Source organism: Symphalangus syndactylus, chromosome 15 (genome assembly GCF_028878055.3).
Source record: "Symphalangus syndactylus isolate Jambi chromosome 15, NHGRI_mSymSyn1-v2.1_pri, whole genome shotgun sequence".
NCBI classification, from domain to species: Eukaryota; Metazoa; Chordata; class Mammalia; order Primates; family Hylobatidae; genus Symphalangus; species Symphalangus syndactylus.
Window position 1 is genome coordinate 19,655,730 of NC_072437.2, and position 27,925 is coordinate 19,683,654.

The 27,925-nt window shown below is 43.6% G+C and overlaps 1 protein-coding gene across 7 annotated transcripts in view; it reads left to right on the forward strand.

Moving 5' to 3' along the window:
• The window catches only part of TMTC4 (transmembrane O-mannosyltransferase targeting cadherins 4), a 71,764-nt gene that overhangs the window by 18,799 nt on the left and 25,040 nt on the right, over positions 1-27,925 (forward strand). For 5 of the 7 annotated variants that reach the window (XM_063618952.1, XM_055245153.2, XM_055245155.2 and 2 more), the window contains 6 exons: positions 13,684-13,784; positions 18,916-19,008; positions 19,236-19,400; positions 20,200-20,402; positions 21,737-21,908; positions 21,996-22,127. In XM_063618952.1, the coding sequence (XP_063475022.1) occupies positions 13,684-13,784; positions 18,916-19,008; positions 19,236-19,400; positions 20,200-20,402; positions 21,737-21,908; positions 21,996-22,127 (866 nt within the window). Of the gene's footprint in view, positions 1-13,683; positions 13,785-18,080; positions 18,255-18,915; positions 19,009-19,235; positions 19,401-20,199; positions 20,403-21,736; positions 21,909-21,995; positions 22,128-27,925 lie in introns of all 7 variants that reach the window. The other 2 variants (XM_055245158.2, XM_055245156.2) reach the window with 2 other exon arrangements.

The window sequence follows — 27,925 nt, forward strand, 5'->3', positions numbered from 1 at the left end:
TGACACTGGTGTTCACATTGTGGCCTATCCTATTAGGTATTGAGACCAAGAGCAGAAGCAGCAGCAGGATTGAGCTTTGCTATTTTATTTCCTGCAAAATTATAGGATTGCGAACGATTCCAGGACAGGCTGTCCTGTTTTTCCTAGGTATTTATTGCCCAGCTATCCTTTCATAGCTTCCAAAGGTGGCTTGGAAAGAGCCAGGGAGATTTTTCATACACTGTCCCTCCTTCATCCCATCCTGTCCAGACTGAACCCAGGCTCAGGCCCTGTCTTGGAGCACCTGCGACTGCCCTAAGGCCCCAGTGGCCCTAGCCTCTGCCAGTGCCCACTCAGGGCATGGTTACACCCAACCACGCCCACCCCCTTTTATTATTATTACCTTATCATGCCTGGATAAAACCACCACTTCTTCCCATCACTCATTGGTTTTCTGATACATTAGAGATTTTGGGGACAGCTGAGCAGAACACCTTCAAGTATTGAGAATAGTGGTGGTAACTTTTCTTCCTGTAACTTAGCAATAATGCACTTCAGTCTCTTCCTGGGGTAGGGGTCTCCCCACCTATGATGATTATAAATCTCCCAAGAGACACACAGCCACCAGAGACCTGGCGAGGTTGCATTGGCCGGCCCCATAATGAATTCAGCACCATCGTGTTACTCTTCATGAGACAGTGAATCAGTAACGGGACTGGGAGGGAGGGGTCCCTTCACTACCTCACTGTTAACGTTCACTACAGATAATGGTTCTTCCTTTTCAGAAGTTGGCAATTAAATCTGAATTTACAGATACAGATAACAGTTTATCAGAAATCATATTTTTCCTGAAGAAAATTTAAAATTAGGAGTTGTGAGCCTGGTGCAGTGGCTCACTCCTATAATCCCAGCACTTTGGGAGGCCGAGGTGAGCAGATCACTTGAGGTCAGGAGTTCGAGACCAGCATAGCCAACATAGTGAAACCCCATCTCTACTAAAAGTACAAAAATTAGCCAGGCGTGGTGGCGTGTGCCTGTAGTCCCAGCTACTCTGGAGGCTGAGGCAGGAGAATCGATTGAACCCGGGAGGCGGAGGTTGCAGTGAGCCAAGATTGCGCCACTGCACTCCAGCCTGGGTGACAGAGTGAGACTCCGTCTCAAAAAAAAAAAAAAAATAGGGATTGTGGCTTTTCTCAAAGACAACTCTAAAGTTTCTGAAAGTGCCATTTTATTTATTTTAACATAATTTTAACATATCCTCCCCTAAAGTCACTACTCCCTGTTCTGAATGGATTTCAAAGACATCAGAGTGATTTTTGAGGAAAGTACTAAACCTTGATAGATTTAACGTGTGGGGGACATCATTTAGGAGATATGATAGAACCTGTCACTACTTCTAAAGATTGCTCTTGTGAAATAATGAAAAAGCTATTATGATACCAAACACTCTTCCATCAAGTGAACAGATACATGTATTGGCCTCCTTTAATGGTGTATTCTCACAGAAAAGTGAAAAGGCTAGACATTTTATATTCTTTTTCTGGAAACTTTTACTAACATTTTCTCTGTTTTAATTCACAAATTTGTATATTAATATATATTACATATATTTGATACATTTGTAAATTATAAAATTATTTCCAAATATCCATACAAAAGATACTTTTTTAACAAAGCTTTTGGCAAGAAACCAACACCAAAGTTAAAGGTATTTAAATATGTGATGGCTGTTCCATTAGTTAACACTTTGACTTATGAGAAATAGGCAAAGTATATTTCAATACTGGCATAAATATATTAACTGTAAGTACCAATGTGACCTTTCTTTTTTGACCGGTAACATTCTTTCAGCATTTATAATGTTAATTTTAAAATTGGAAAGGAATTATGAAGCCTTTAATGTGAAGTTTGTAGATGTTTTTGAGAATGTTAACCTGGGCATTTTTGCATTTGCAAACCGATAGCAGTGGTAGATGTGGGTTCCATAGAAACCTTTTTAAGATGACTAGATTTTGACTTGGTTGAAGTTACTTGGGGCAGTTAAAAGACAGATGGGTGGACTGGGAAGCCTTTGAAGAATGCTTTCTGTTGACCTCTTGTCTACAAGCTGCCCCGTCTTCGTGGGATCTGTTCTCTTGTTCACATGAACCCTCTTGAGGAAAAGGAAAGCGTTAATTTAAAGGGAGCCGATGGAGTCACCTCCAGAGTGGTCTGTGGGCCTTTGCAGGCACCAGCAGCTTCTTTGGTCTTTGGAAAATACAAAACTACAGTAGTTTGCATCTTATGCTTATCCAGGCTTTGGTGTCTTGACCCTGAAACTGATTGTTGGTCATGCATTTTGTGTCCTTCCTGTCCCCTCATGGTGTCCACATGCCCTGGCAGGCTTTGAGTTACGGATCATCACAGTTTTTCTCGGCAGTGTAAAGTGGAGGGTTTAAAACACCCATCCTCGAGCTGCAGTTCCCATCATTTGGAATTGGCTTTCACTGCTATTCTCCATTTCCACTCATCGCTTCCAGATTTCCGACAGAATGATTGGATTCTGCCTCAATTCCATCACAGGCCTGGAGGTGCCGAGCCACGTGGATTCTTGAGAGAGGGCCTTAGACACACTGTGACCAGCTTACTTGGGGGAGTCCCCTGTGTCCCACATGTGAACAGGTCTCTGACCCCTCCCCAACAAGGTGCTGTGCCCTGACACCCACCCTCTGTCACTTCAGGACCTCAGGACTGGATGCCTATCCCCATCCACCTTGTTCCCTGGCCCGGCGACATCAGAACAGCCCCTCACGCTGCCAGCCCGTCTGTCCCCTCCTCCTCACAACTCCCAAAATTCCCTTCGTCTGAGCAACCCCAGAACCCAGAACCGGGGCTAATGAAATCTGCTGGAGCCTCTCCTAGTCTCTTAGCAGAGGCACTGTTTTTAGCAACTTTTCTGTTTCTGATTTTCCATACTCCTTTTTAAACATGCTAAGAATAGAATGTGCTTCTTTGTTGATAGATTACAACCCTTTGGAATAATCCTTGAACATCATGTTAATGATCAGTTCAGTTCGTAGGGGGCTTAAGAGTCTTTTTTAGGAGGAGAAAACTTTCTGCAAATTAATAATACCTTTACAGAGAAGAAGCAGTAAGAGCCCCATATGCAAAAATAATTATGGTTAAGGTGTTCATAAAAGGCCGTGGTTTCTGATTCTGTTCTAAAATAGTATAAAGGCTTATTGATTTTAGTCATTCATTCCATCACCAATAGTTAATCAAACTTTAAGGGCGTTTCTTGTACTAGGTCCGGTTTCTGGTGCTGGGGATACAAAGACTAGAACAACAAAGTTCATGCCCGCTTACTGTAACTCCAGTATATTTTGATTAAAATAAAGCTTCCATGATTCAGAATGCCTACAATCAGTATATTCTGGTTCTCCTTCCTTTCCTGTTGACTTTTTCCTTCCTGTACCCCTCATAGCAGGCACTCAGTAAGGATCCTTTCTTTTCATGCTGTGTTTATGCAGAATGGGAGGCCATGGCCTTTGTTCTACTAATTTCCTTCATCTTCTGTTAAATTTCCTTCAGTACAACAAAACAGAGCTCTTGATCCTAATGAAAATTCAGGTGCTTGTATATTTTCATTTGGGTCAAGAGCTCTGTTCATTTGGAGTTTGAGATATCTTAAACAGTCACATGTTTATTTATTTATTTATTTTGAGACCAAGTCTCACTCTGTTGCCCAGGCTAGAGTGCAGTGGTACAATCTCAGCTCACTGCAACCTCTGCCTCCCAGGTTCAAGTGATTCTCTTGCCTCAGCCTCCCAAGTAGCTGGGACTACAGTCACCCACCACCACACCCCGCTAATTTTTGTGTTTTTAGTAGAGACGGGGTTTCGCCACATTGGCCAGGCTGGTCTTGAACTCCTGACCTCAAGTGATCCGCCCACCTCAGCCTCCCAAAGTGCTGGGATTACAGGCTGAGCCACCGTGCCCAGCACTGTTTTTTTTTGTTTTGTTTTTTGTTTTTGTTGTTGTTGTTATTGTTGTTTGAGACGGAGTTTTGCTCTTGTCACCCAGGCTGGAATGCAGTGGCACGATCTTGGCTCACTGCAACCTCTGCCTCCCAGGTTCAAGCAATTCTCCTGTCTCAGCCTCCAGCCATGTTTTTATTTTACCCTATCTAGTCAGTACAAATTGTACAAAAAGCCAAGTGGTAAACACATGTATTTATTGTCATTGCAGTGGTGATTTCTTGTTCCAAGTGCCCATGTCTATAAATGTTCGGCAGAGAATAAAAACTAACTCTTTTGTGGTAGACAAGTCATTATTTATTGAGATACAAATAATAATGCTATTTAATGTTTAAATTTCAGGTTTAAAGTAACGCTGGTCTTTGTACTTTTGGGATCTGAACATAAATTCAAAGAAAGGCCTAAAATGAGAGGAACAAATTTAATATTATAAGGGAACAAAAAATTAAGTACTCTGAAATTAATGATTCAACTAGTTAATAAGTTCTTTCAGAGAATACTTTCTTTGGTAACATCATTAACTTTTTTTATGGATGGGATGTCTTTATTATAAAGCTCTGGACGATCTTTAACTGCTTGAGTTTATTCACAAGCAATCCTGTCCTAACCTCTGGAATCCTAGTATTTTCAGAAAATGAAAAATGTACTCACATAACATTTCTGGGGCTCTGCCTTCTTTTTTTTTTTTTTTTTTTTTTTGGTGCATAAAAAGAATGTCTAACAAGATCTTTGCAACAGAATTTTTTAAAAGTAGATGTCCTTATAAAGGAAACATACATTTTCTTTAAAAAGAAAACAAAAAACAACAACAACAACAAAAACACTAAGTGAGATGAAATCAATGGCACACTGGGTATTACTTCTGAATGCCCAAAACAAAAAGTGTTATTCTTACAATGAGGCATCTTGTATTTACATCTCTCTTAAAGCCTGGTATTTCAGATTGGAAACAGATCATCTCTGCACATTAAACTGGCTAGAATAGCCAAAACAATTTTGTTTCTAAACTAATACGTTAAAATACTTGTCTCATGGCAGTTAAGACCAAAAGAAGAAATTTAGTCTCATTTATAGTGGAGAGAAGTGAGTCTTTTCCAGAGGGGGATGGCTTTTTTATATACCTAGAACAACCGTTTTAAGTTCTAAATTCTTATTCATAATATCAAAGGCAGAATCTCAAATCTCCATTGTTCTTAAGCTGTATAGCTGCCCTTAAGCTGTATAGTTCTATAGCTGTATAGTACACTTTAAGCTATATAGTTCAGGCACTAAAATGGGATAACTCTTACTCTTGGGATATCATTGCCTCATATTTTCATTCTGATTAAAGACACCTGTTTTTCTTTGACTTAGAATCACACTGCTTATAAAATAGGGCAGTTGGCTAACTCATGTCCAATAGGACACTTGGTTTTCAATATGGGGCCATTGCTGACTGCATTCTGACAGTGGGAGTCATGCATATTGTCTTTTCCCCATTTCTTTGGTTGCTTCATTGCTTGATTTTCCCCCAAATGGACCCGTGTTTTAGAGCAGCAAGCCTGACTTCTTTCATTCTGTGCATAGAAGCACGGCTTGGTCGTTCCAGCTTTTGGAACGCGAATCTGATGCTCATTGTGTTGCTCTGGCAAAGAGAGAGTCGCGGCCACCTGTCGGGGTGGCGTGGTTCCCACACACAACATGACGTGCCAGTTTCGAGCGGCGGAGATGCCAGGCATAGAGTGGTGAAGAGGGGTAACTTGTATAATGTGATGCTTTTTCTGAAAGGAGATCTTCCCACTGGAAAGGAGTGCCAAATCCGAGGCACATGCTTCATTAAATGGATCACATCTGCTGGCACTTGTGGGTGTTAGCACTGACAAGTGTCTTTCTGTCATTGCATTTTTTTCCCTGTGCTCCCTTCACTCCATTAGCCTTTGCCTCCATTTACCTAAGTGAGTGAATTCTCTTAGATGCTAGAGACAATATACTGAAACGAGAACATTACCTAGGCACGTCTCTAGTCAATTCTGGATTGTAAACTATTGATGTTTGCTAATGCTGCATAATTATCCTGGAGCAAGTTGTCTTCTTAAAAGATGAGAGAGGCAGCATGGTGTCCAAATGGTTTTTAGTTTTTTTTCTCTTCCTCTCCTGGGTCATGGGTACTTAAAATTTAACAGTCTTGATGGAGAGGAGACAGAGAATGCTGGAGAAGAGTGATGTCCTCAGATGCTTACATAGAGCCATGCACAAGTTAGAAATTTTAATCTGGGGAAGATTTTTCTGAATAAAAATAATTATAAGTGCAGCTGTGCTGGAGGTGACATCTGCCACTCAGAATTTATTTGTACTGTTTTTAACAGTTACTTCTAAATTTAAGATGAAAATAATTGATTTTCTCCATGGTTTTTAAATATTTCTTAAGTAATATTTATTTATTTATTTATTTATTTATTTATTTATTTATTTTGAAGAAGAATATCTTAATGATGGCGATTCTTCCGGTGTGAAGGAGTTCAAAGATTAAAAGTGAAAAGACCTGAATTCTGGCAGTATTTGTCCACACTGAGCAAATGATTAACTTTTGGGTATTAAATTACATCTCATAGTAAGACTCTGATAGACATAGAAATAAATTAAACTATTTATTGATTCAACAGATGTTTATCAAGTGCCCGCTGTATGCAAGGTGGTCTACTATTACCTGTCTCAATTGTCTCATTAAAATGGTCAAACTTGGAAATAAAATAATGGTTTGCATTTGTTACTGTATAAGAACATAGCCACAAAAGCACAGAGTCTAAATTCCTCTAGATTATATGTTGATAATTATTAGCATTAGTAACCTTCACAAACTAAGGCTTAAAATAAATCTTAATTTGGGGAATTATGTGGGCAAAATTTGGTGGAGCAGGTCATATTTCCAGAAGTCCACTAGTCTGGGCCATCTAAACACTCAGAGCTAGTTTTTCACTTGAATTTTTGTAAGGCCTTTTTTGTTCACCTCCAGAACTGGAAACATTTTGTCAACGCTGTATGGGCTGGCGTTGGTTTATCATTCATGCACATATATACTGCATATATATAAAGAGGACCCCTTTCATTTATATGAAATGGTTTTAAAATATTAAATTAAGCTTTCCAAATTAGATTCTGGGAAACTCAAAGTGTGTGTGCATGCTTAGTCTTATGACTCTGGATAAAATATTGAGTGGCAGCTGGGCACAGTGGCTCACACCTGTAATCCCAGCAGTTGGGGAGGTCAAGGCGGGAGGATCACTTGAGCACAAGAGTTTGAGACCAGCTTGAGCAACATAGTGAGACCCCCTTTCTCGACAAAAATAAAAATTTTTAAAAATTAGCCAGGCCTGGTGGCATGTGCCTGTGGTCCCAGCTACTCGGGAGGCTGAGGCCGGAGGATTGCTTGAGCCTGGGAGGTCAAGGCTCCAGTAAGTCGTGATCACACTACTGTACTCCAGCCTGGGAAAAAGAATGAGACCTTGTCTCAAAACAAAAATATACCAAAAATTGTTGAGTGACTAATCTGGTAGGGATTGGAGAAAGCATTGGCTTTAAATAGGCAAACTCATTTCCTATTTTCTGAGTTTTCAAGGACAGAGCTGGATACAAACATAGCAATGTGCACATTATGTCATCTGTGAGCTGGGTCTTTGATCACATGGTCTAGACACTGCCATGCAATCGAAATACAACAGGAGCCATATATGGCATTGAAAACTTTAAGGTAGCCACGTTATAAAAAACAGGTGAGATGGATTTTAATAATATATTTTATTTGCCTTGATATATCAAAATTATAATTCCAACATGTAATCAGTATAAAAATATGAAAATGTTCACCTTTTTTTTCATACTAAGCTTCCAAAATCGGGTGTGTATTCCATACTAACAATACATCCCACTTGGGACTAGATACATTTCAAGCGCTCGTTAGCTGTAATGATTACTTTCTTGGTTAGTGGTGGGTCTAGAATGTAGTGATCACTAGGTTTATCTCTGACCATTGAGCTTTTGCCTTTGATCTGAAATTGCCACAGTTTTGAGAAGTGATACTTAATATTTAATAATTGCTGAGACTGAAGACACTTCTTCAAAGAAACATTACCTTCATCTTTCATGTCTTTTCATGCTGGGTGTGTTTGAAGCAAAATCGGAAGTCTAAGGAAAAAGAGTAGGACTCTTCTGTCAGAATTGCAGTAGAGGATGGGAGAGGTGGAGTTTAGAGTTTGAGAATGTGGTGAAGTTATGAGGCAAAATTAGGGAGAAGATTATCAGTAAACCTGAAGGCTGTGTTTTCTAGTTGTTATTTTTCTGTTTTCAACTAAGTCTCTGGTTTAACCTTGTAAGGAGAAAGCCATTTTAAATTCTAGATAAGAGGACTATCTAGAATTCTTATCTAGAGGAATTCTAGAGGAGCCCATCACTTTCGTGTCTGTGTCATAATTTAGCTTTGTGTTAATAGAGTGCTTTCAAGAGCTGTCTTTTGGGCATTTTTAATGAAGGAACCGGGAATATTTTTCTTTTCAAAGTCCATGGGGGAAAATTAATCTATGTTACAGTCAAGTAAAAATACAAGATAATTCCTTTTTTCTAGGCAGAAATGTAAAATCAAGGAACTTGCTTTTGAAATTAAGAACAGAGACTATTACATTGGGGAATGTATTATGTTTAGTTGAGAAGTACCAACACAAATTCTGAGTGAAAGAAGAAGCCTACAGAAACCAAATTCAGGTAACAGTTGGTGGGATGGGGTGGGGTGGAGGGTGTCCATTTGGTTTCTGGTGAGCTATGGAGCTGAGCGCCTAGTTAACTTGAAAACAATGGATGGAGCCCGGCCATGGCACCATCTCCTCATGCTGGGTCTAGAGTGGCCAGCAGGTGCCAGGGGTCTCTAGCTCTGTTTATCTCTGGATGAGATCCCATGGTAATTAATCAGGTGGTTTATAATTAAAGGTTTTGTTTACAAATAAACTGCTAATAAGAGAAAATCCTAAAGGTAGTTTGACCCAGACTCAGGAAAATGTGTCATGGGAAGAGAGGCTGTACCCTGAGACTGAGTGGACAAAGCCACCCATCTCTCATGACGTGGCGGAAGGCCCTGATTGCTCCGAGGCTGTGGCATGGACTTGTAAGCTGGACGCTGTGCTCTCTCGCTAAAGCTTGTGGCCCTCTCCCCAAATCATAGCCTAAAAGAATTCATCAGTCTGTTAGTTTTCGGGTTATTTGGGCCGTAATTTTTTTTAAAGCTTTAGTGCATGCCAATACTTATCTGCTAATGAGTGCTAGCAAATGCCCACATGAAACAATAAATACGTTAAGTGCTCAAATTGGAATTATGTGTAATTTGACAGGGTTTTGTTGTTGTTGTGGCTCCTTATTGTGATCTTTTGGCATTAGATACAGAGAAAGTAATTAATTTCTGCAAGTAAAATGATCCTTAGTTTGCTTGATGGATCTAAGTATACTGATATGTAATGGTTTTCAGTAGAGGGAGCCTGACTTCCGGGCTCTATGCCTCCTGAACAACTTGGAGCAGCGCTGCCCAAGGACACAGCTAAGACCTGAAGTTTAGGGAGGCAGGCTTGGGCTCAGCATTTAGAATAATCTAACAACCCAGAGTTTAAAAACGAAACGGGCTGTGGTTTGAAAATTAATCCCCACCAGTGACGTTACTCAAGTCAAGGCCAGGTGGCCCCCTGCTGGAAGCATCTTGGAAGGGATTCCAGCATTTCCATCCTTACAGGAGAGATGATGCACAGCGTCTAAGAAGCAGTGTTGACACCTGCAGTTCCACGATTTGTCGGGAGCACAAAGCTTATTGCACCCCTTTTGATAGAGAGTAGACAGTCACTTCACTCACTGAACATGTACTGCCCTTCCAGAGTCAGTCGGGCCTGCTGATTCAGTCAGAACAATTTTTAGTTACTCCTACGAGCCAGGCATGGTGCCAGCCGTGAGCAGGCTTACTCTCAAGGGGGTGCACCCTGCCTTTAGGGAGCATCACAGCACCTGGAAAGGTTGTTAAAGGCCGATTACTGGTTCCCATTCTCAATTTCTGATTCATCGGATCTCAGTGGGGCCTGAGTCTAATAAGATCCAGGTGCAGGTTCAGGGACCACACACCTGTGAGCAGCACTGGTTTAGGGCAATGGTTCTCAACTGGGAGTGATTTCCTGCCCTTCCCACACCCCTACTGACATCCGGCAATATGTGTGACATTTTTAATTGTCACCACTAAGGGGAGCGGTGGGGGGTGGCGCTACTGGCCTTTGATGGGTAGAAGCTGCAGGGGGTACTGCTAAACATCCTGTGATGCACAGGGCAACCTCCCTCCAAAAAAAAGTAAGTAGCCCACATGTGATTAGTGCCGAGGTGGAGAGACCCTTGACTCGGGAATGACAGAAAATCAAGTGCTTGTGATAAACTCTGTGAGGAATGTTTTGATAGACTGTGATCAGGGCAGTTTAGAGCACTGCAGCTGGGCCTAACCTAATCTACGGGGGCAGTCAGGGACATGGAGAGGTGAACGGGGCTCACCTGCTCACAGTGGCAGTCAGGTGTGCATACAGCAGGGGTGTTTGCTCTTTTAACTGTGGAAGGAAACAATTGAATTGCAGTGAGACGTGCCTGAGAGGGTGGGGTTTGGCGTTTCACAGCATAAGTGGCATTTAACAGCTTTATTGATTGGGTAGGATTCTGCCAGGACTGTTCTGCCCCAAGGGAACTCAGTAAGCACACCCAGGTGAGATCCTGCAAGTGGGCAATGGGCCTGAAGTGAGTGTGTACGCTGAGAGGGGCTGGAGAGGGCCCGCAGTGGCAACTTCAGCAAGGCCTTTAAAGCCACGGTCAGAAGAGGAACCATTATCCTGAAGGCAAAAGAGATAATTGGAAGGCATAAAACAAGAATGTTTAGGCCGGGCGCAGTGGCTCACGCCTGTAATCGCAGCACTTTGGGAGGCCGAGGCGGGTGGATCACAAGGTCAGGAGTTCGGGACCAGACTGGCCAACATGGTGAAACCCCATCTCTACTAAAAATATAAAAATTAGCCGGGCGTGGTAGCATGCACCTGTAGTCCCAGCTACTCAGGAGGCTGAGGCAGGAGAGTTTCTTGAACCTGGGACACGGAGGTTGTAGTGAGCCGAGATCGCGCCATTGCACTCCAGCCTGGGTGACAGAGTGATACTCCATCTCAAAAAAAAAAAAGAATGTTCATTGTGTTTTATGAGACAGTGGGATCTCGGTTAACAAGGCTTTCCTGTCCATCAGTTGGCCTTGTGAAAAGCTTTAAAAGTGCCTCAATTATAATAGCCAAGTCAACTTTTTGTATAAAGCTATTCCATTTGTTTGTATTTTAAATCTAGAAATTTGATACACAGAGATTCTCCCCCCAAAAAGCTGAAAGGGGCAGACTTTCTGCTGCCGCTGGAGCCTGTGTGGGAGTGAGGAGGCTGTCCTAGCAGCCCAGCCATGTAGCTGGTCCTGCAAGCTGCGGGCGTTGGGCATATCAGGAGTTAGTCCTGCTCATGGTTCATTGAGAGCCGGGGTCCCAGCTGGGGACAGGCCTTCTCATCTTGACAGGGTCTCAGCCCCAATGTAGAGCATTTGAGGTTAAGAGCACCTCCCGGCTGGGCACAGTAGCTCACGCCTGTAATCCCAGCACTTTGGGAGGCCAAGGTAGGCGGATCACGAGGTCAGGAGATTGAGACCGTCCTGGCTAACATGGTGAAACCCCGTCTCTACTAAAAATACAAAAAATTAGCTGGGCGTGGTGGCGGGCGCCTGTAGTCCCAGCTACTCAGGAGGCTGAGGCAGGAGAATGGCGTGAACCCAGGAGGTGGAGTTTGCAGTGAGCCAAGATGGCGCCACTGCACTCCAGCCTGGGCAAAAGAGCGAGACTCCGTCTCAAAAAAAAGCGCCTCCCAGCCCCAGGCCAGACCGCACTGGCTGTTTTCAGGATAGGAAGGCCTTCCATCCTGGGGTGTTGCTGATTCTATCTCAAGTATTCATAAGTATTTTTCTATCCCTCCGTGCAGGGTCTGCAGGACACACACAAACACTTGTTGATTTCCCCAGCAGGCAGTTTAATGAGACTCACGGTATATTTTTTACACTATCCAGTTGTCTGGAACATTATGTGGCACAGTGGCTGATCAGCCACCCACTTGACTACTGCATCAAAGCCCCATTGGAAATTCCATCTCCCTCTAAGCTGACCAGGTTTGGCTGACCCAAGTGCCACAAACATTAATTAAATGATTTCTGTAGTCCCAGCATTATACCAAATGATGTTTAACATGTTTAGTTTTTAACATAGTTTTTTAATACACGCAGATGGTTAAGATAATGTAAAGAGTACTGAAGGTTATGTAATGAAAAGTAAGACTTCCTCCCTCTTCTACCCTAATTCTTCATTTTAGAACTTCTCAGAAACTAGTCAGTTTCTTATGTGTTGTCATAGAGATATATTTTGCATTTGCAAGCATTCTTTATGAGTTTTTAACACAAATGGCCAGGTGTTCCTATGTAATTTTTTCCTTTGAAATATATCCTGAGGTCGGTAATGTTGCCCCCACCTTATAGGTGGGTTCCTTGAGACCGTGAAAGTCACTTGCTCAGTGTCACACAGTGAGTGGCAGAGCTGGCATTCAGATACTTACAAAGAGCCATAGGCATTCAGACCGGGAGTTCGGTTGTAAGTGGAATTGAACCAACTAATGCCAGGTGAGCTAACAATTGGATTCTCCAAGAAGGTTTGCTTTTGTCCCACTTGATACCGATCTCTTTTTTATATGTTGGCTTATTCATTTAGATGAAGAGTGAGGACTTCACAACGGAGAGGAGTATCCATGCAGCTTCCCTCTCCTCCCTAGCAGTTTAGTTCTGGCCCCCAAATTGCACACACCACTGACCAGATAGTGTACAGCCAGACCCTGCTCGCAGAAGGCCACTTAGGGACCAGTGGTGGTTACTGGAGCTGCCGCCCACCTGAGCGTCTTACAGTGTTTACACGTCTGGGGATGTTTTGGCTTCTTGTTGGTGCTCAAGCCCCCGTGCAGATTGGCAGCCCAGCCTGGTCCATGTCTTTACCCACCCCAGGTGCTAGGTAGGTGCCGGCTCTGTCAGTAGCCGTGTATCCTTTGGTAGGGGTCGGAGCTGTTCCACACAGGGAGCAGAGCAGACCCATCCTAAGCCACCTGGTGTCTAGAGGGCCCAAACTCCTATTCCAGGAGTGGTGGAGATTCTCAGAGGCATTCCCAGCAGCTCCATCATGGCAGCAGCAGTGACCACTGGGGTCATCTTGAAACCAGATGGACTGTTTGCAGTCTCAGTGGGAGTTCTCAAAAAGACTCATCAGAATGGTCTAGCATGTGATTGGTAGGTTGGGAAGAAGGTACCTGCTGTGTGGGGACTCTGGCATGAGGTGTCTTTGTGGCCAGGGCTTCATGACAGTGCCTCCCAAAGGCCCTGGGCACGTTCTCAGGAGAACCTTGAGAGGGGACATATGTACCATTTAGAAGGTATTGTCTAATGCACTCTTGCCCACAGAGAAGTGCTGTCTGAAGCCAAAACCCTGTTTTTAAGTTATGGTTGTTTAAGGTATTTGCTTAGAATTTTAGTTCCTGATGCTAAAAAACTGAGCTGCATTCCATGACTTTTGCACTGATCGTTTCTCTTAATTGGCAGGTAACAAGGAGGGAGCACATTCTTCCACCTTCTGGGTGCTGCTGAGTATCTTTCTGGGAGCAGTGGCCATGCTGTGCAAAGAGCAAGGGATCACTGTGCTGGTGAGAGCCAAACATGGCTGGGGCCTGCTTTTTCTGTGTGTCCTTTTCCCTCCTATAAAGACATCTGGGGCTGGCCCTGCCAGACAATGGGGCTGACCATTGCTGGCTTGAGGTGATAGACCTTTCTGGACAAATGGCTTTCGCTGTCACAATTCTGGCATTGCAGATGGAGAATTGACTGACTTTCTTGACAGTCATGTGCAACTGGGGAGAAATGGTGAATGAGGAGTTCTTAGGGAGCCGTGATGAGTCCTCTTGAGAGGCCCCGTAGAAAAAGATAAAAGAATGGTTTGAGTTTTCTGGGATGCTTGTACATATTTCAGCAGTCCTGGTGAAACCCCGTCTCTACTAAAAATACAAAAAATTAGCTGGGCGTGGTGGCGGGCGCCTGTAGTCCCAGCTACTCAGGAGGCTGAGGCAGGAGAATGGCGTGAACCCAGGAGGTGGAGTTTGCAGTGAGCCAAGATGGCGCCACTGCACTCCAGCCTGGGCGAAAGAGCGAGACTCCGTCTCTAAAAAAAGCGCCTCCCAGCCCCAGGCCAGACCGCACTGGCTGTTTTCAGTGCCATGATGGAGCTGCTGGGAATGCCTCTGAGAATCTCCACCACTCCTGGAGTAGGAGTTTGGGCCCTCTAGACACCACGTGGCTTAGGATGGGTTTCACCATTGACCCCATCAATGGTTTTGATCCTGGATCTAGAAAGGCTGGTGGATAGTTTAGAAATGAAGGAACAGGGCCGGGCGCCACGGCTCACGCCTGTAATCCCAGCACTTTGGGAGGCCAAGGCGGGCAGATCACCTGAGGTTGGGAGTTCGAGACCAGCCTGACCAACATGGAGAAACCCCTTCTCTACTAAAACTACAAAATTAGCCAGGCACGGTGGCGCATGCCTATAATCCCGACTACTCAGGAGGTTGAGGCAGGAGAATCGCTTGAACCCAGGAGGCGGAGGTGGCGGTAAGCCAAGATCGCGCTGTTGCACTCTAGCCTAGACAACAACAGCGAAACGACATCAAAAAAGAATGAAAAAGAAAAAGAAAGAAAGAGAGAGAGAGAGAGAGAGAGAGAAAAGATGAAGGAAAAGGAGTTCTGCAGCCACTCAAAGCGTCACGTGCACACACATTCTGTCTCTCTTCTCGTCATTCCCCCACCCCCAGCAGTTACCTATGGTTATAGTTAATCACCACCCAAGTGCAACTTCAAGCAATGCTAGAACCAAAGTGTTCCATGGTCATAAATGTTTGACCTGAAATTACAGGAATAATAACTAGTCTAGTATTTAAAGGAGAATCTGTAATGGTGCTAATGTTTCTATTGGGAGTTTGTTCTCAGAGGACTCTTTTTATGCCAGATGTGCCGGGTAATCACGTGTTTTAACTTCGAGCCTTGAAGTCTCTCTGTGTGTAATATGGTGTATACACTGTATTCTCTTGGGGTACATTGTTTTCCTGGAAAGAACCTATACCTTGGCTTCCACCGGCAGTGTCAGGGGTGGGGGAGAGGGCTCTCTCAAGTGGAAAGACATCTACCTTTTTAGTCTGATCTGAGTAGATGCTAGGATTAAAGACCCAGGAAAGGAGAGGTGTTGAAATCCATTTTTCTTTTTCTCCATCCTAACCAGTTTGCTGCTTTATATTATTAGAAGAAAATATAGAAATTAAGGCTGTGAACAGAGGTAGAGAAATGGAAAGATGTGGAATTTTTTTTCCTTTTTTTTTTTTTTTTTTTTTTTTGAGACAGAGTCTCAACTCTGTCACCCTGGCTGGAGGGCAGTGGCATGATTATAGCTCACTGCAGCCTCAATGATCCTCCCACCTCAGCCTCCCAAGTAGCTGGTACTGTAGGTGTGTGCCACCACCCCGGCTAATTTTCTAAAATTTTTTGTGGAGATGGGGTCTCCCTGTGTTGGCCAGGCTGGTCTCAAACTCCTAGCCTTGGGATTACAGGCATGAGCCATCGCACCTGGCCAAGTTGTGGGATTGGAATGATCATATAGAAATAGCTTGGAAAGGAAAGAACAGTTAAAGCTGTTTGGGGCTTGATACAAGTCAAGGCAAAAATTAGTGGTTTTATTAGGTTGTATCTATTAAGATTAAGCTAGCAAGGAGATGGTATAGGGAGAATTACTATGGAAAGATGCTGGAATTTCATGAGTTAATTTTTTTTTTAATTTGCTCTAAAAAGTGTTTCTCAACCTTGGCACTATTAATGTTTTACAGCGACAGTTCTTTCTTGTGGGGGCTGTTCTGGTTTTGTGGGATGTTTAGCGGCGTCCCTGCCCTCTACCTACTAGATGCCAGTGGAACCTCTCAGTTGTGACAACCTAAAATGTCTCCAGACAGTGCCAGACACCCCCTGGGGGGCAAAATCGTCCCTGAGAACCGCTGGTTTTAGAACCTTTCCCTAATATGAAGTGTGGTTTGAGGACCAGGAGCATCAGCAGTATCTGGGAGAGTGTTAGGAATTCAGGATCCCAGGCCCCACCCACTCCTCAGGCCTGCCGAGGCGGAATCTCCGTCCACAAGGTCCTCAGGCGGCTCCTCTGTGCAGTACTTTATTTTATTTTATTTTATTTTATTTTTATTTTTATTTTTATTCGAGACAGGGTTTCTCTCTTGTCGCTCTGGCTGGAGTGCAGTAGTGCAATCTCAGCTCACTACAACCTCCGCCTCCGAGGTTCAAGCAATTCTCCTGCCTCAGCCTCCCGAGTAGCTGGGATTATAGGCATGTGCCATCACGTCCAGCTAATTTTTGTATTTTTAGTAGAGACAGGGTTTTACCATGTTGGCCAGGCTGGTCTCGAACTCCTGACCTCAGGTGATCCACCCACCTCGGCCTCCCAAAGTGCTGGGATTACAGGCATGAGCCACCGCGCCAGGCCTCCTCTGTGCCATTTTTCGGGAGCAGGAGAGAGTTCGGTTGAATTTACATGAATAAAGATACAGTGAAAGGTAGCTATTCTCAAAAATTGGATTAAAATGGGGCCATTTTGATGATGCATTTAAGAGGGAAGGGGGCAGTCTTGTGTTTGGCTCAGGCCTCTTCACCACATGACCCTGCCATCCCTTGGTAACTGTCCTGCAGCTCACAGGAAAACTGTGAGAAGACAATGGCTGCTACACAGGGAGCATCTGCCTTCTAGAAAGTGGTTTTCAACCAGGCAGAAACAGTCTTCTGTGACCCACTAAGATCATGTCTCACATGGGTGAATAGAATCAAAATTCTTTGAACTGATTAACCCAGCACTGGCCCATGTATTGGATAATTAGTGGCTCCCAGCATTTCTGGGAGAGGGTTAAGTAGGGATGTCATCCTTGCTCTGAAAACCACAAATTACCACTGACTTCTGATGATGTGTGATCTCCTTTGCTGCAAAGATGATCATATTAAAGAGACCCAAGTCGTTTAGGGGCAGCTTTAACAATATCCACTGAGTATGTGCAGACCACTTTATCCAGATTGGGCAGGGAGTTCTGTCGATGACTTTGCCTGTAGCAGTGACATTTATAGAAAGTCCAGGCCGGGCGCGGTGGCTCATGCCTGTAGTCCCAGCACTTTGGGAGGCCGAGGCGGGTAGATCACGAGGTCAGGAGATCGAGACCATCCTGGCTAACATGGTGAGACCCCGTCTCTACTAAATATATAAAAAATTAGCGGCTGGGCGCGGTGGCTCACGCTTGTAATCCCAGCATTTTGGGAGGCCGAGGCGGGTGGATCACGAGGTCAGGAGATCGAGACCATGGTGAAACCCCGTCTCTACTAAAAAAAAAATACAAAAAATTAGCCGGGCGTGGTGGCGGGCGCCTGTAGTCCCAGCTACTCGGAGAGGCTGAGGCAGGAGAATGGCGTGAACCCGGGAGGCGGAGCTTGCAGTGAGCCGAGATTGCGCCACTGCACTCCAGCCTGGGCGACAGAGCGAGACTCCGTCTCAAAAAAAAAAAAAAAAAAAAAAAATTAGCCAGGTGTTGGGGCGGGCGCCTGTAGTCCCAGATACTCGGGAGGCTGAGGCAGGAGAATGGCGTGAACCCGGGAGGCGGAGCTTGCAGTGAGCCGAGATCGCGCCACTGCACTCCAGCCTGAGCAACAGAGCGAGACTCCATCTCAAAAAAAAAACAAAAAAGAAAGTCCATTGCAGGAGAGAGAATAGAATCCAGGGCCCATCTCTCCTTTCGCCTGTAACTACAGGTTTAATTTTACCTGCTAGAAAGTAACTATCGTGGTGCTATTGGAAACTGTTAACATAGGTGGACTGCTAATTGAAGTTATTTGTTGTTCCCCTCATGGGTCATGGGCAGAGCTGTAAATTGATAGAGGTGGCCGTCCTCCACACCATGGCCCCACCTGGCAGAGGCCTGCTCTCATCAATGTGTGGTTTCCAAAGTCACCCTGGACATCTCCATTCCAGCCAGCTGGAAGGGGAAACCAAGTGGGAATGTGTGCCTAAGTTTTACAACCAAACATCCAAAATGGTACGTGTCACGTCTCCCACATTCCATAAGGCTAGAACTCAGCCCTGCGACCTAGCTTAACTGCAGGGGAGGCTGGGAGATGTCATCTAGCTGTAACCCAGCGAGAAAACTACCGGACAACTAGATTTCTGCACAAGAGATCTCCAGAGTTCCATTAGAGACTATCACGTGTGTCCATCCTGTTTCTAAAGATGCCGCAGTCCACTGGCACTTAAGGTTCACTTACGTGGCTGGGTTTTTGAGGTTGATGGCTGCCTTTATCTTCCAGTATGATTACTGCCCAGGAAAACACTCTGTTGCATGAACTAAAGGACTGTTTTATAGTGACCAAAAAAAGTGGGGAGGGGGGGATCTCTCGAGGGCTTTTCCTAGGAATCCCAAATTTCTAGCTATCCTGAATCTTGTAGAACTCCTACACGCAGACTGTGAAATCATTACTATCAGGGGCTTACTAAATAATAAATATGATCTATTACCTTGAGCTAATTTCATAGAAACGTAGGGCTGTTTTGTGTTTTTTTTTAAAGAGCTGCAGAGGTCTTCCATGATTCTCTAGTCTGTGTGTTCCTTGTCTAGATTGAGTAATGAAATTGTGAAGTGTAATTGCTGCCTAACACAGCCAAGCTCTCCCGTGGCTGATTGTCTTGCTTTGCTTTCTTAGGGTTTAAATGCGGTATTTGACATCTTGGTGATAGGCAAATTCAATGTTCTGGAAATTGTCCAGAAGGTACTACGTAAGGACAAGTCATTAGAGGTGAGTCTGTACTTTTATCTCCAGCCCAGACATGGAAAATGTCAAGTACCAGCTGATTTAAAATGCCATTCTCAAATATTCCTTGTGATTTTGAATTCTACAATAATCAGCCTTTTAAAGCACAGTGTTGAAGTAGTTCAGGCAGAATTGCTGCACATCTGTACCTGGCTCAGCCACACTTTTATTTGAAAATCAGCCACCTCTGGGGCTTTGCGGTGTCCTTGCAGAATCTCGGCATGCTCAGGAACGGGGGCCTCCTCTTCAGGATGACCCTGCTCACCTCCGGAGGGGCTGGGATGCTCTATGTGCGCTGGAGGATCATGGGCACGGGCCCGCCGGCCTTCACCGAGGTGGACAACCCGGCCTCCTTTGCTGACAGCATGCTGGTGAGGGTGAGTTCTGAGCCTGCCGCCCCCTGGACTGTTTTCTTCCCCCACCAGATTCCCAGATCCCTCACCCCTCCTCCTCATCTCACTTCTCTCCACGCCAATGAAATCCCCAATACACGGGCCACCTCCGTGTTTGTTGGCCATCACTAAAGGTGTTCTGGGATGAAAGCAGGTCTTCCTGAGGGGGTTGAAAGGGCATGCGGAAGCTTCTTGCATTTCCGTTCTAACAAGGAGTAAAGAGGGTGGTTCCTTCTCACATCAGAGTCCTTGCCAGTCCTGTGAAAGGGCTCCCTAACCCTGTGGCTGGGTTAAGGCTAAATATAACCTTGGTGGTATCTTTAGAAGACTAGTGGTGTCAAGACTGTTCTTTTAGGTTTGCCTTTTTTCTAAAGGCAAGGGTATCAAACCACAAATTCTTAGCTGTGCGTTTCTAGAGACCAAAATCAAGAGAACAGCCATGGAAGCCTGTTATGTTACTGGGTGCATAGGTGACCCTGGGGCCTCAGATTTAGAGGTCACGGGCTTCAGGCAGCAAATAGATCATAGCTTGGCCAGAAATATAACGAATGTATTGCATAATCTGGTGGCTTTGCCATATTTTTATATACCAAAATCTGAATACATTTAATACATTTTTACAGACTACAGTCACATACCCAATACAAGTTGGCAACATTTTATTTGATACAACTGCTTTCATTGAATAGAAGCATATGAGTGCCTCCAAAGTGAAGTTAGTGCATATATATGTGTTTTTTAAGTTCACTATCAAATAGATGTTTGTTTTCCTTTTGACTGACAGGCCATAAACTACAATTACTACTATTCATTGAATGCCTGGCTGCTGCTGTGTCCCTGGTGGCTGTGTTTTGATTGGTCAATGGGCTGCATCCCCCTCATTAAGTCCGTCAGCGACTGGAGGGTAATTGCACTTGCAGCACTCTGGTTCTGCCTAATTGGCCTAATATGCCAAGCCCTGTGCTCTGAAGACGGCCACAAGAGGAGGTAAGAGGCAGCACTGAATCTTAAGTTCCACGCTGGTTGAGTCAGAAGCGTTTTGTGAAATCCTGCGCTGATCATTTTAATGATTTTGTGGAAGTCACGTCTAAGGACATTTGTTTCAAATGCATATTTATGGCTAGGATGAGTTCCATCCATTTGGAATCCATGGCTCACTTCCGCGTGTGGGGAGCGAGGTTGGAAGAGGGGCTACGGATGACTGCTTCATCCCTCCCTCCCCCTTTCCCTAGGAAGTAGCATTTTGCGATCCTTTTCGCCATAGGTGGTAAAGAGTAATTTACGGTCAGAACAGAGAGTGTAATTGATGTGTGTTGTGCCCATTATTGCACAATTCTTCCTCAAAACACCCTGGTGAACACTGCCATGATTCCTTCTGTTGTAGCTGGGTACAAAATAAGCCATTGCCCCAAAGAGACTGTTCTTTCTTGATGGAAAAAAAAAAGTTATTGAGAAAATAATTGGGGAAAACAAATGTGTTTCATGAAAAAGAAAACTGTTTAAGGTGATTTCCTTTAAGCCTAAGTGTTTATGGAATTAGATTAGTAATTTCTCAAAATAAATTAAGTTTTAAGTTTACCTGTGTCTTAAATTGGTTGGTAATTCTAAAGAGCCACAAACTTTATTCCCAGTTCCCTTATCCACAGAAAATGGGATTTTTAAAGAAATATTGTAGCCACAGGGCCCAAGAAGGAGCCACCAAAATTGACCTAGAGTCTTAATTCATCCTCTAGCATCATAGGGGACATTGGGAATGATCGAGTGGTTCTAGAAGTGTTTCAATGCTCAGCTTTGTATCTCCCTGACTGAAATTTATGGTGGTGATGTAGCAACCAAAAAATGGTATTTATTTCAAATTTCATAAACTTTAAACTTACTTAAGTGTTATTATCCTCATTACATTTTGGAGGAATTATTTTTTCCCCGTGAAAACTGATTGGGACAGTTTTTGAATTAATTAAGACCAACAATATCCACTGAACTGTTCAGTACCTAAATGGTTTGAGGCATAGTAAGGAGTAGGTGAATTAATAAGGCCTCAGAAATGTGATCATTCTAACTTTCTCCATACGAATTGTGTGGCTTTTAAGTTTTACTCTTAGACTTGCTGTGAAGTGCCGGAGGAATATTTTTGTGCCTTATCCACTTGCTACCAAGCTAAACTCTCTCTACTGAGGATATCCTTTGGCTGACAACAATATCTTTTCTCAGTTGATGGCATGGAAAAGAAAAGGTCTTTAGCATTAATTTAACGTGGAGTAGGATGTTTTTCTTGAGAAGTCTGGAAATAGCCATTTATTTAAATACTTTTCATCGTCCAGGATCCTTACTCTGGGCCTGGGATTTCTCGTTATCCCATTTCTCCCCGCGAGTAACCTGTTCTTCCGAGTGGGCTTCGTGGTCGCGGAGCGCGTCCTCTACCTCCCCAGCGTTGGGTACTGTGTGCTGCTGACTTTTGGATTCGGAGCCCTGAGCAAACATACCAGGAAAAAGGTATCAACCGAGAGTGGTGCCAGTTGATGAACAAGATGACTGGACGCATCTCACCGGTGACATTTACCATGTCTCTCTGTTCTTAAGAAACTCATTGCCGCTGTCGTGCTGGGGATCTTATTCATCAACATGCTGAGATGTGTGGTGCGCAGCGGCGAGTGGCGGAGTGAGGAACAGCTTTTCCGAAGTGCTCTGTCTGTGTGTCCCCTCAATGCTAAGGTACCTAGCTGCCAGATTTCTTTTAAAGAGATCTTGCTAGGATATCTGTTAAGTTCTTGGGCTGAATAAGAACATTTCCTGTCGTGCAGTATTTAGTGTAAGACCATGACCAAATACTTGGGTTTTTCTTTGTTGTGTGTGTGTTTTTTTTAATGATTTTGATAAGATTCATTAAAATTCCACTCAGCCAAAATTGAAAAGAAATCATTTAAAAGCAGACAATATCAATGAAACAGACGACTCTAATGAGGTCTTAATCATCTTCCAGATGATCTACTCACCCTTTGAAGTAGCTTCAGGGGAGGTGACGTTGCGTATTCAGACTGAGGGTGGGCACGGCACAGATTCTGACGTCTAGAGCACACTTTTCAAAACCCACTCTCTAGTGATAGCATTAACTAGCTTCTCCAAGCTGGAATTTAAGGGGGTAGTAATACCTACAAATTGGCAATAACGTAGTTCAGGAAGTTTATGCTATGTGCTGCACAATAGTACACATTTATGTCACCTTTGGGTCCCCTGCTAGTGATTTTTTGGGGGTCGGATTAGGTAAACATAAATGTACATACGGTCATGTGCCATGTAACAATGTTTCAGTCAGCAAACCACATACGGCATATATATGACCGTGGTCCCATAAAATTATACCTTTTTTTTTTTTTTGAGACTGAGTCTTACTCTTGTCACCCAGGCTGGAGTGCAGTGGTGCGATCTCAGCTCACTGCAGCCTCCACCTCCCGGGTTCAAGGGATTCTCCTGCCTCAGCCTCCTGAGTAGCTAGATTATAGGCGCCTGCTACCACGCCCAGCTAATTTTTGTATTTTTAGTAGAGACAGAGTTTCACCATGTTGGCCAAGCTGGTCTTGAACTCCTGACCTCAAGTGATCCACCTGCTTCAGCCTCCCAGATGCTGGGATTACAGGCGTGAGCCACTGCACCCAACCAATATTTTTACTGCCTCTTTTCTATGTTTAGATACACAAATCCTTACCATTGTGTTACCATTGCCTCCAGCATTCTGTACAGTCACACACTACACAGGTTTCTGGCTTAGGAGCAGTGGGCTAGACCACACATAGCCTAGGTGTATAGTAGGCTCTACCATCTAGGGTTGTGTAAGTACACTCTATGATGTTCAAACAATGACTAAATCAGCTAACAATGCATTTCTCAGAATGTATCCTTGTTGTCATTAAGTAATGCATGACTGTATTCTAAAATTGGCAGTGTTTTTGGTTGAAGCAATCTGGTAGGAATTTTTTCACTTGTATTCTTGATGAATCCAAGCCCTTCACTTGACTAGCTGTGCCTCTTTGGGCAAAACTACACTTTTTAAAACTTGCAGTGCCCTTTTCTGTCAGAAGTGGATAATACCCATCTGCTGGATATGTTGTTAGGGCTGAATGAACTAAAATGCCCTCATACGGTGGCCAGCACATAGTAGGTGCTCAGAAAGTGTTAGCTTTTTTTTTTTTTTTTTTTTTTTCCTGAGACAGAGTCTTGCTCTGTTGCCCAGGCTGGAGTGCAGTGGCCTGATCTCGGCTCACTGCAACCTCCGCCTCCCAGGTTCAAGCAATTCTCCTGCCTCAGCCTCCCGAGTAGCTAGGACTACAGGCATGCACCAACATGCCCGGCTAGTTTTTGTATTTTTAGTAGAGATGGGATTTCACTGTGTTAGCCAGGCTGGTCTCGAACTCCCGACCTCGTGATTCGCCCAGCCTCGGCCTCCCAAAGTGCTGGGATTACAGGCGTGAGCCACCACGCCCAGCCAAGTGTTAGCTTTTGTAGGTTCATTTCAGTTTGGATTTTGCATTATGTTGGGAAGAGAATGCTATTTGCTCAAAATGGGGGCCAAGGGGTTAGGTTAGAAGAATTTTCTTTTAGTATAGATTATTATCATTAAATAATGATTCATTCTCTCTTAGGTCCTCAGCATAAGAGCTGCCTAGATTGCTTAAATGTAATCCTCCTGGGTGGAGACGGGGAGCTCTCTGGATCTGTTTCATGTCTATGTTCCATATTTAAGGGAAAGCAATGATTTCAGACAAAATTATGTAAATAAAACTAATGAATAGTTGACATCTTATTATGAACCTTAAGTAAAGAATAATATATAAGAGATGCTGGCTACTTATCTTTTTCTTGGATTAAAACCTCTCGTTCATATTTTAGTTAAGAAACTTAGATAAAATAGTGAATTACTTTCAGCTTTTATCTTTAGTTTGATTTGCTGACTTATCAATTTATTTTATGCTACCAAAAATAAATTGCCTGTGATTTAATTTCATAAACGTTAATAGATCTGCTTTATTTTTCCTTTACTGTTTGAATTGCAGTAATTGCCCCTTCTATTTGTGGAGTTCCTCACCACAAGGAGTTCAGATTTCTTTACAGAGGCTCCATAATTCAGCTCTATTATCCTCTCACTCAGCTTTTTAGAGAGACAGCGTATTATTTTCTGTCTTTTTCCAGATGGGAGAAACTGAAGCATAGCAAGATTAAACTGACATTATCTAGGTGGCTACAGAGAGACCTGGTATGGTGATGTGCCCAGGTGCCTCTAGTAAATAAGGGGGATGGAACATAGGTGATGTCTGAACCCAAAAATCTGCCCAGGAAGTGATTTCATATGTTACAGGCTAGAAAACACAGGGCATGCACTTGTGGGAATGCATGTAAGTATTAGGAGAAAGACAGTGAGAGAGAGAGAATGTGTGTGTGTGTGTGTGTGTGTGTGTGTGTGTGTGTGTGTGTGTGTGTGTGGTTTCCTCTTCTTAATTTAAGGAATACATATAAGACCTCATCTTCAAAATGGACTCAGTGGTAATAGTCCTTTCTCAAGAACATTTTTCTATGATTCTATTCAGTATAAGCAAGATCGAGATTTTTGGGAGTTTCTTTTTAAATTGAAGTGTCATAAAATTATCTTTACTTCCTTTTTTTTTTGAAAAAATGTAAGTTAATTTTAGGAAAGTAATCTCACTTAGGAAGACACTGGTTTCCTTCAGTCCCATTATTTCAGGGGACACATTTTCTATACTGGTTTCATTTGATATCTATTGAATATAAAGTAAGAAATTGGCAACTGGCTCTAGTTTAGGGCCAGACGTGTGAGCCAAGACTCATCTTTTTTGAGAGATCGCAATGTCAGTGTAGGTAGTGCTGGTGCCTGGTCTGCATGTCAAGGCACAGTGCCTTGCATATGGTAGACACTCAATATTAGTTATTGAATTCAGCCAAATGGAAATTGAATTCACTGAGACTACTGTGGATGAGATACCAAGTATACTTAAAATCATTTTTAGTTTTTAAGGCTTAAAAGTATGTCACACCATCAACTCTGTGATACAATTCTATAATAAATTATTTTGACAATGAAACAGATCATATGCCACAATGAGGTATTTTCTTAAGGAGTAAGTGACCCAGGATGCTACAGGATTTTTATGTTTTCAAAACATTTTAAGTTTAACATTAGATGTTGCCAGAATATTTATAACAAATTAGTTTAGCCCTGGTATTAAAGGTGCCTTTCATAACCAATACTCTTACTTTCTTGCATTTACATGTTACTGGGTTGTAATGGTTGTTTTATCTTCGACGTCTGTGCTAGTTCATTGCCTCAGCATGTGCATCACAAATGCTAGGGGGAAAGTTGAAGAATAAACAAGCTTTTTCAATCATTTATATTTCAGGGAAATAAAAGTCACTCATTCTCTAAACACTATTTTAAGTGACCTGGTTGTGAGATTTTTGTTCTGTTTTGTTTTGTTTTGCAATCTAGGCAGCTATTTTTTATTCAAAGAATTCCCTCCACCTAACCCGTAGGAGAAAGCTGGCCTCTAGGTAAATCTGTTTACCAGTTCTTAATAACGGCCTGCCCTCTAAGGCTGTGTCAGATTTTTAACTAGTTCCTGTTCCAGAGTCCCACGTCCTTCTTCTTTGATCCTCTGGTCTCTGGCATTCGGAGTGTCTAACAGAGCACTGTCTATACTGCAGAGGGCGGTTGAACTCTTTGTCTGGGCTTTTTATTGAGAAAACAGAATTTGCCTGGAACAAAGGAAAACAGCAGGAGCTTGGGGCGGAAGAGGCAGGCGTCATGTTGATGTCTGAGTAGAAGCTGTATTTGTATTCTGAGGACCACAAGGACATCACTGGCAGACTGGATTCTCCGGCCCTAGGTTGTTTTGTGCATACGAGAGGAGGTGAAGTCACACGTCCAAGCTGGGTTGGGGGAAGCTCAAATTGTAATCATTTAGAGCACTTTTCTCAACACGCACTTCAGCGATAGCATTAACTGAGCCTCCTCCAAGCTACAATGTGAGGACAAAAATACCTATGAATGGACAATAATTTGATGCAGAAAGCTTAAATTCTACTGTGTGGTGCACAGTAGTACACACATTTTTATCACCTGCGATTTCTCTGCTTGTGAGTCCTTTCATCAGAGTGGGTAAACATAAATCTATATGCTTTTAAATTGGCAGTTAAGAAAACGTGTTAATATGCACTGCTGCATACTCTTCCAGAAATCTAAGTATGTTTGACGAAGTGCTGTAACTGTAGGTTAAAATGGATAAGACAGGATGTGGTTGTGTTTTCAGGGGTCACTTGGAAGCAGTGTTCAGACATAATGTTATTTGAATGTGTTTAAACCACTTCTGTATTTCGAGATTTTATTAGTCTTCTCAGGCTGCTATAAACACACAGACACACAGACACACACACACACACACACACACACACACACATATACACACACACAGATTGGGTGGCTTAGACCACAGTTGATTTTCTCACTGTTGTAAATGCTGGAGTTGTCAGATCAAGGTGTCAGCAGGGTTGGTTTCTTGTGAGGCCTCTCTCCTTGGCTTGCAGACGGCACCTTCCCCCTGTGTCCTCACGTGCTCTGTCTTCTGTGCACACACATCTCTGGTGTCTGTGTCCATATTTCCTCTTTCTGTAAGGACGCCATTCAGACTGGATTGGGGTCATATGGATGGGGGCCCAACCATAGTACCTCATTTGACCTTACTTACCTCTTTAAAGACCCTATCTCCAAATACATTTTCATTCTGGGGTGCTGAGGGTTTAATGTGAACTTTGGGGGACAATAAAATATAAAAAGAAATGTGATTTTACTTCAGAAAAAGGCCAGTGGTATGAATGAGTGGGTCTAGAAAGTGCCTCGAGCAGTCACCCTCATCTTCCCCCAGCACTGTAATCAATGTGTATTATCTAGGGTCACAGCAGCCATGGCCTCAAGCCACCGTGAGGAGAGACCGCGATCACACGGCACGCAACACCACGCCTGGCTGGTGGGTGCCACTCGAGGCGTGCCAGCTACACACCATCTTACCATTCACCGCGACTGTTGTTAGCAGCACCCACACTTCATGCTTCTGATTGAGTTTCTGTAGCATCGTCTCCTCTGGGCTTGCTACTCCCTTTGTATTGTAAAGTCCCAAAAGGAACTTTTGGTCATCAACAAATACTTTTCTTTTTCTTTCTCTTTTTCTTTTTCTTTTTGTGAGACAGAGTCTTGCTCCGTTGCCCTGGCTGAAGTGCAGTGGCATGCTCTCGCCTCACTGCAACCTCCACCTCCTGGGTTCAAGGGATTCTCCTGTCTCAGCCTCCCGAGTAGCTGAGATCACAGGCGTGCACCACCACGCCCAGCTAATTTTTGTATTTTTAGTAGTGATGGGGTTTCACCATGTTGGACACACTGGTCTCGAACTCCTGACCTCAGGTGACCCACCCGCCTTGGCCTCCTACAGTGCTAGGATTACAGGCATGAG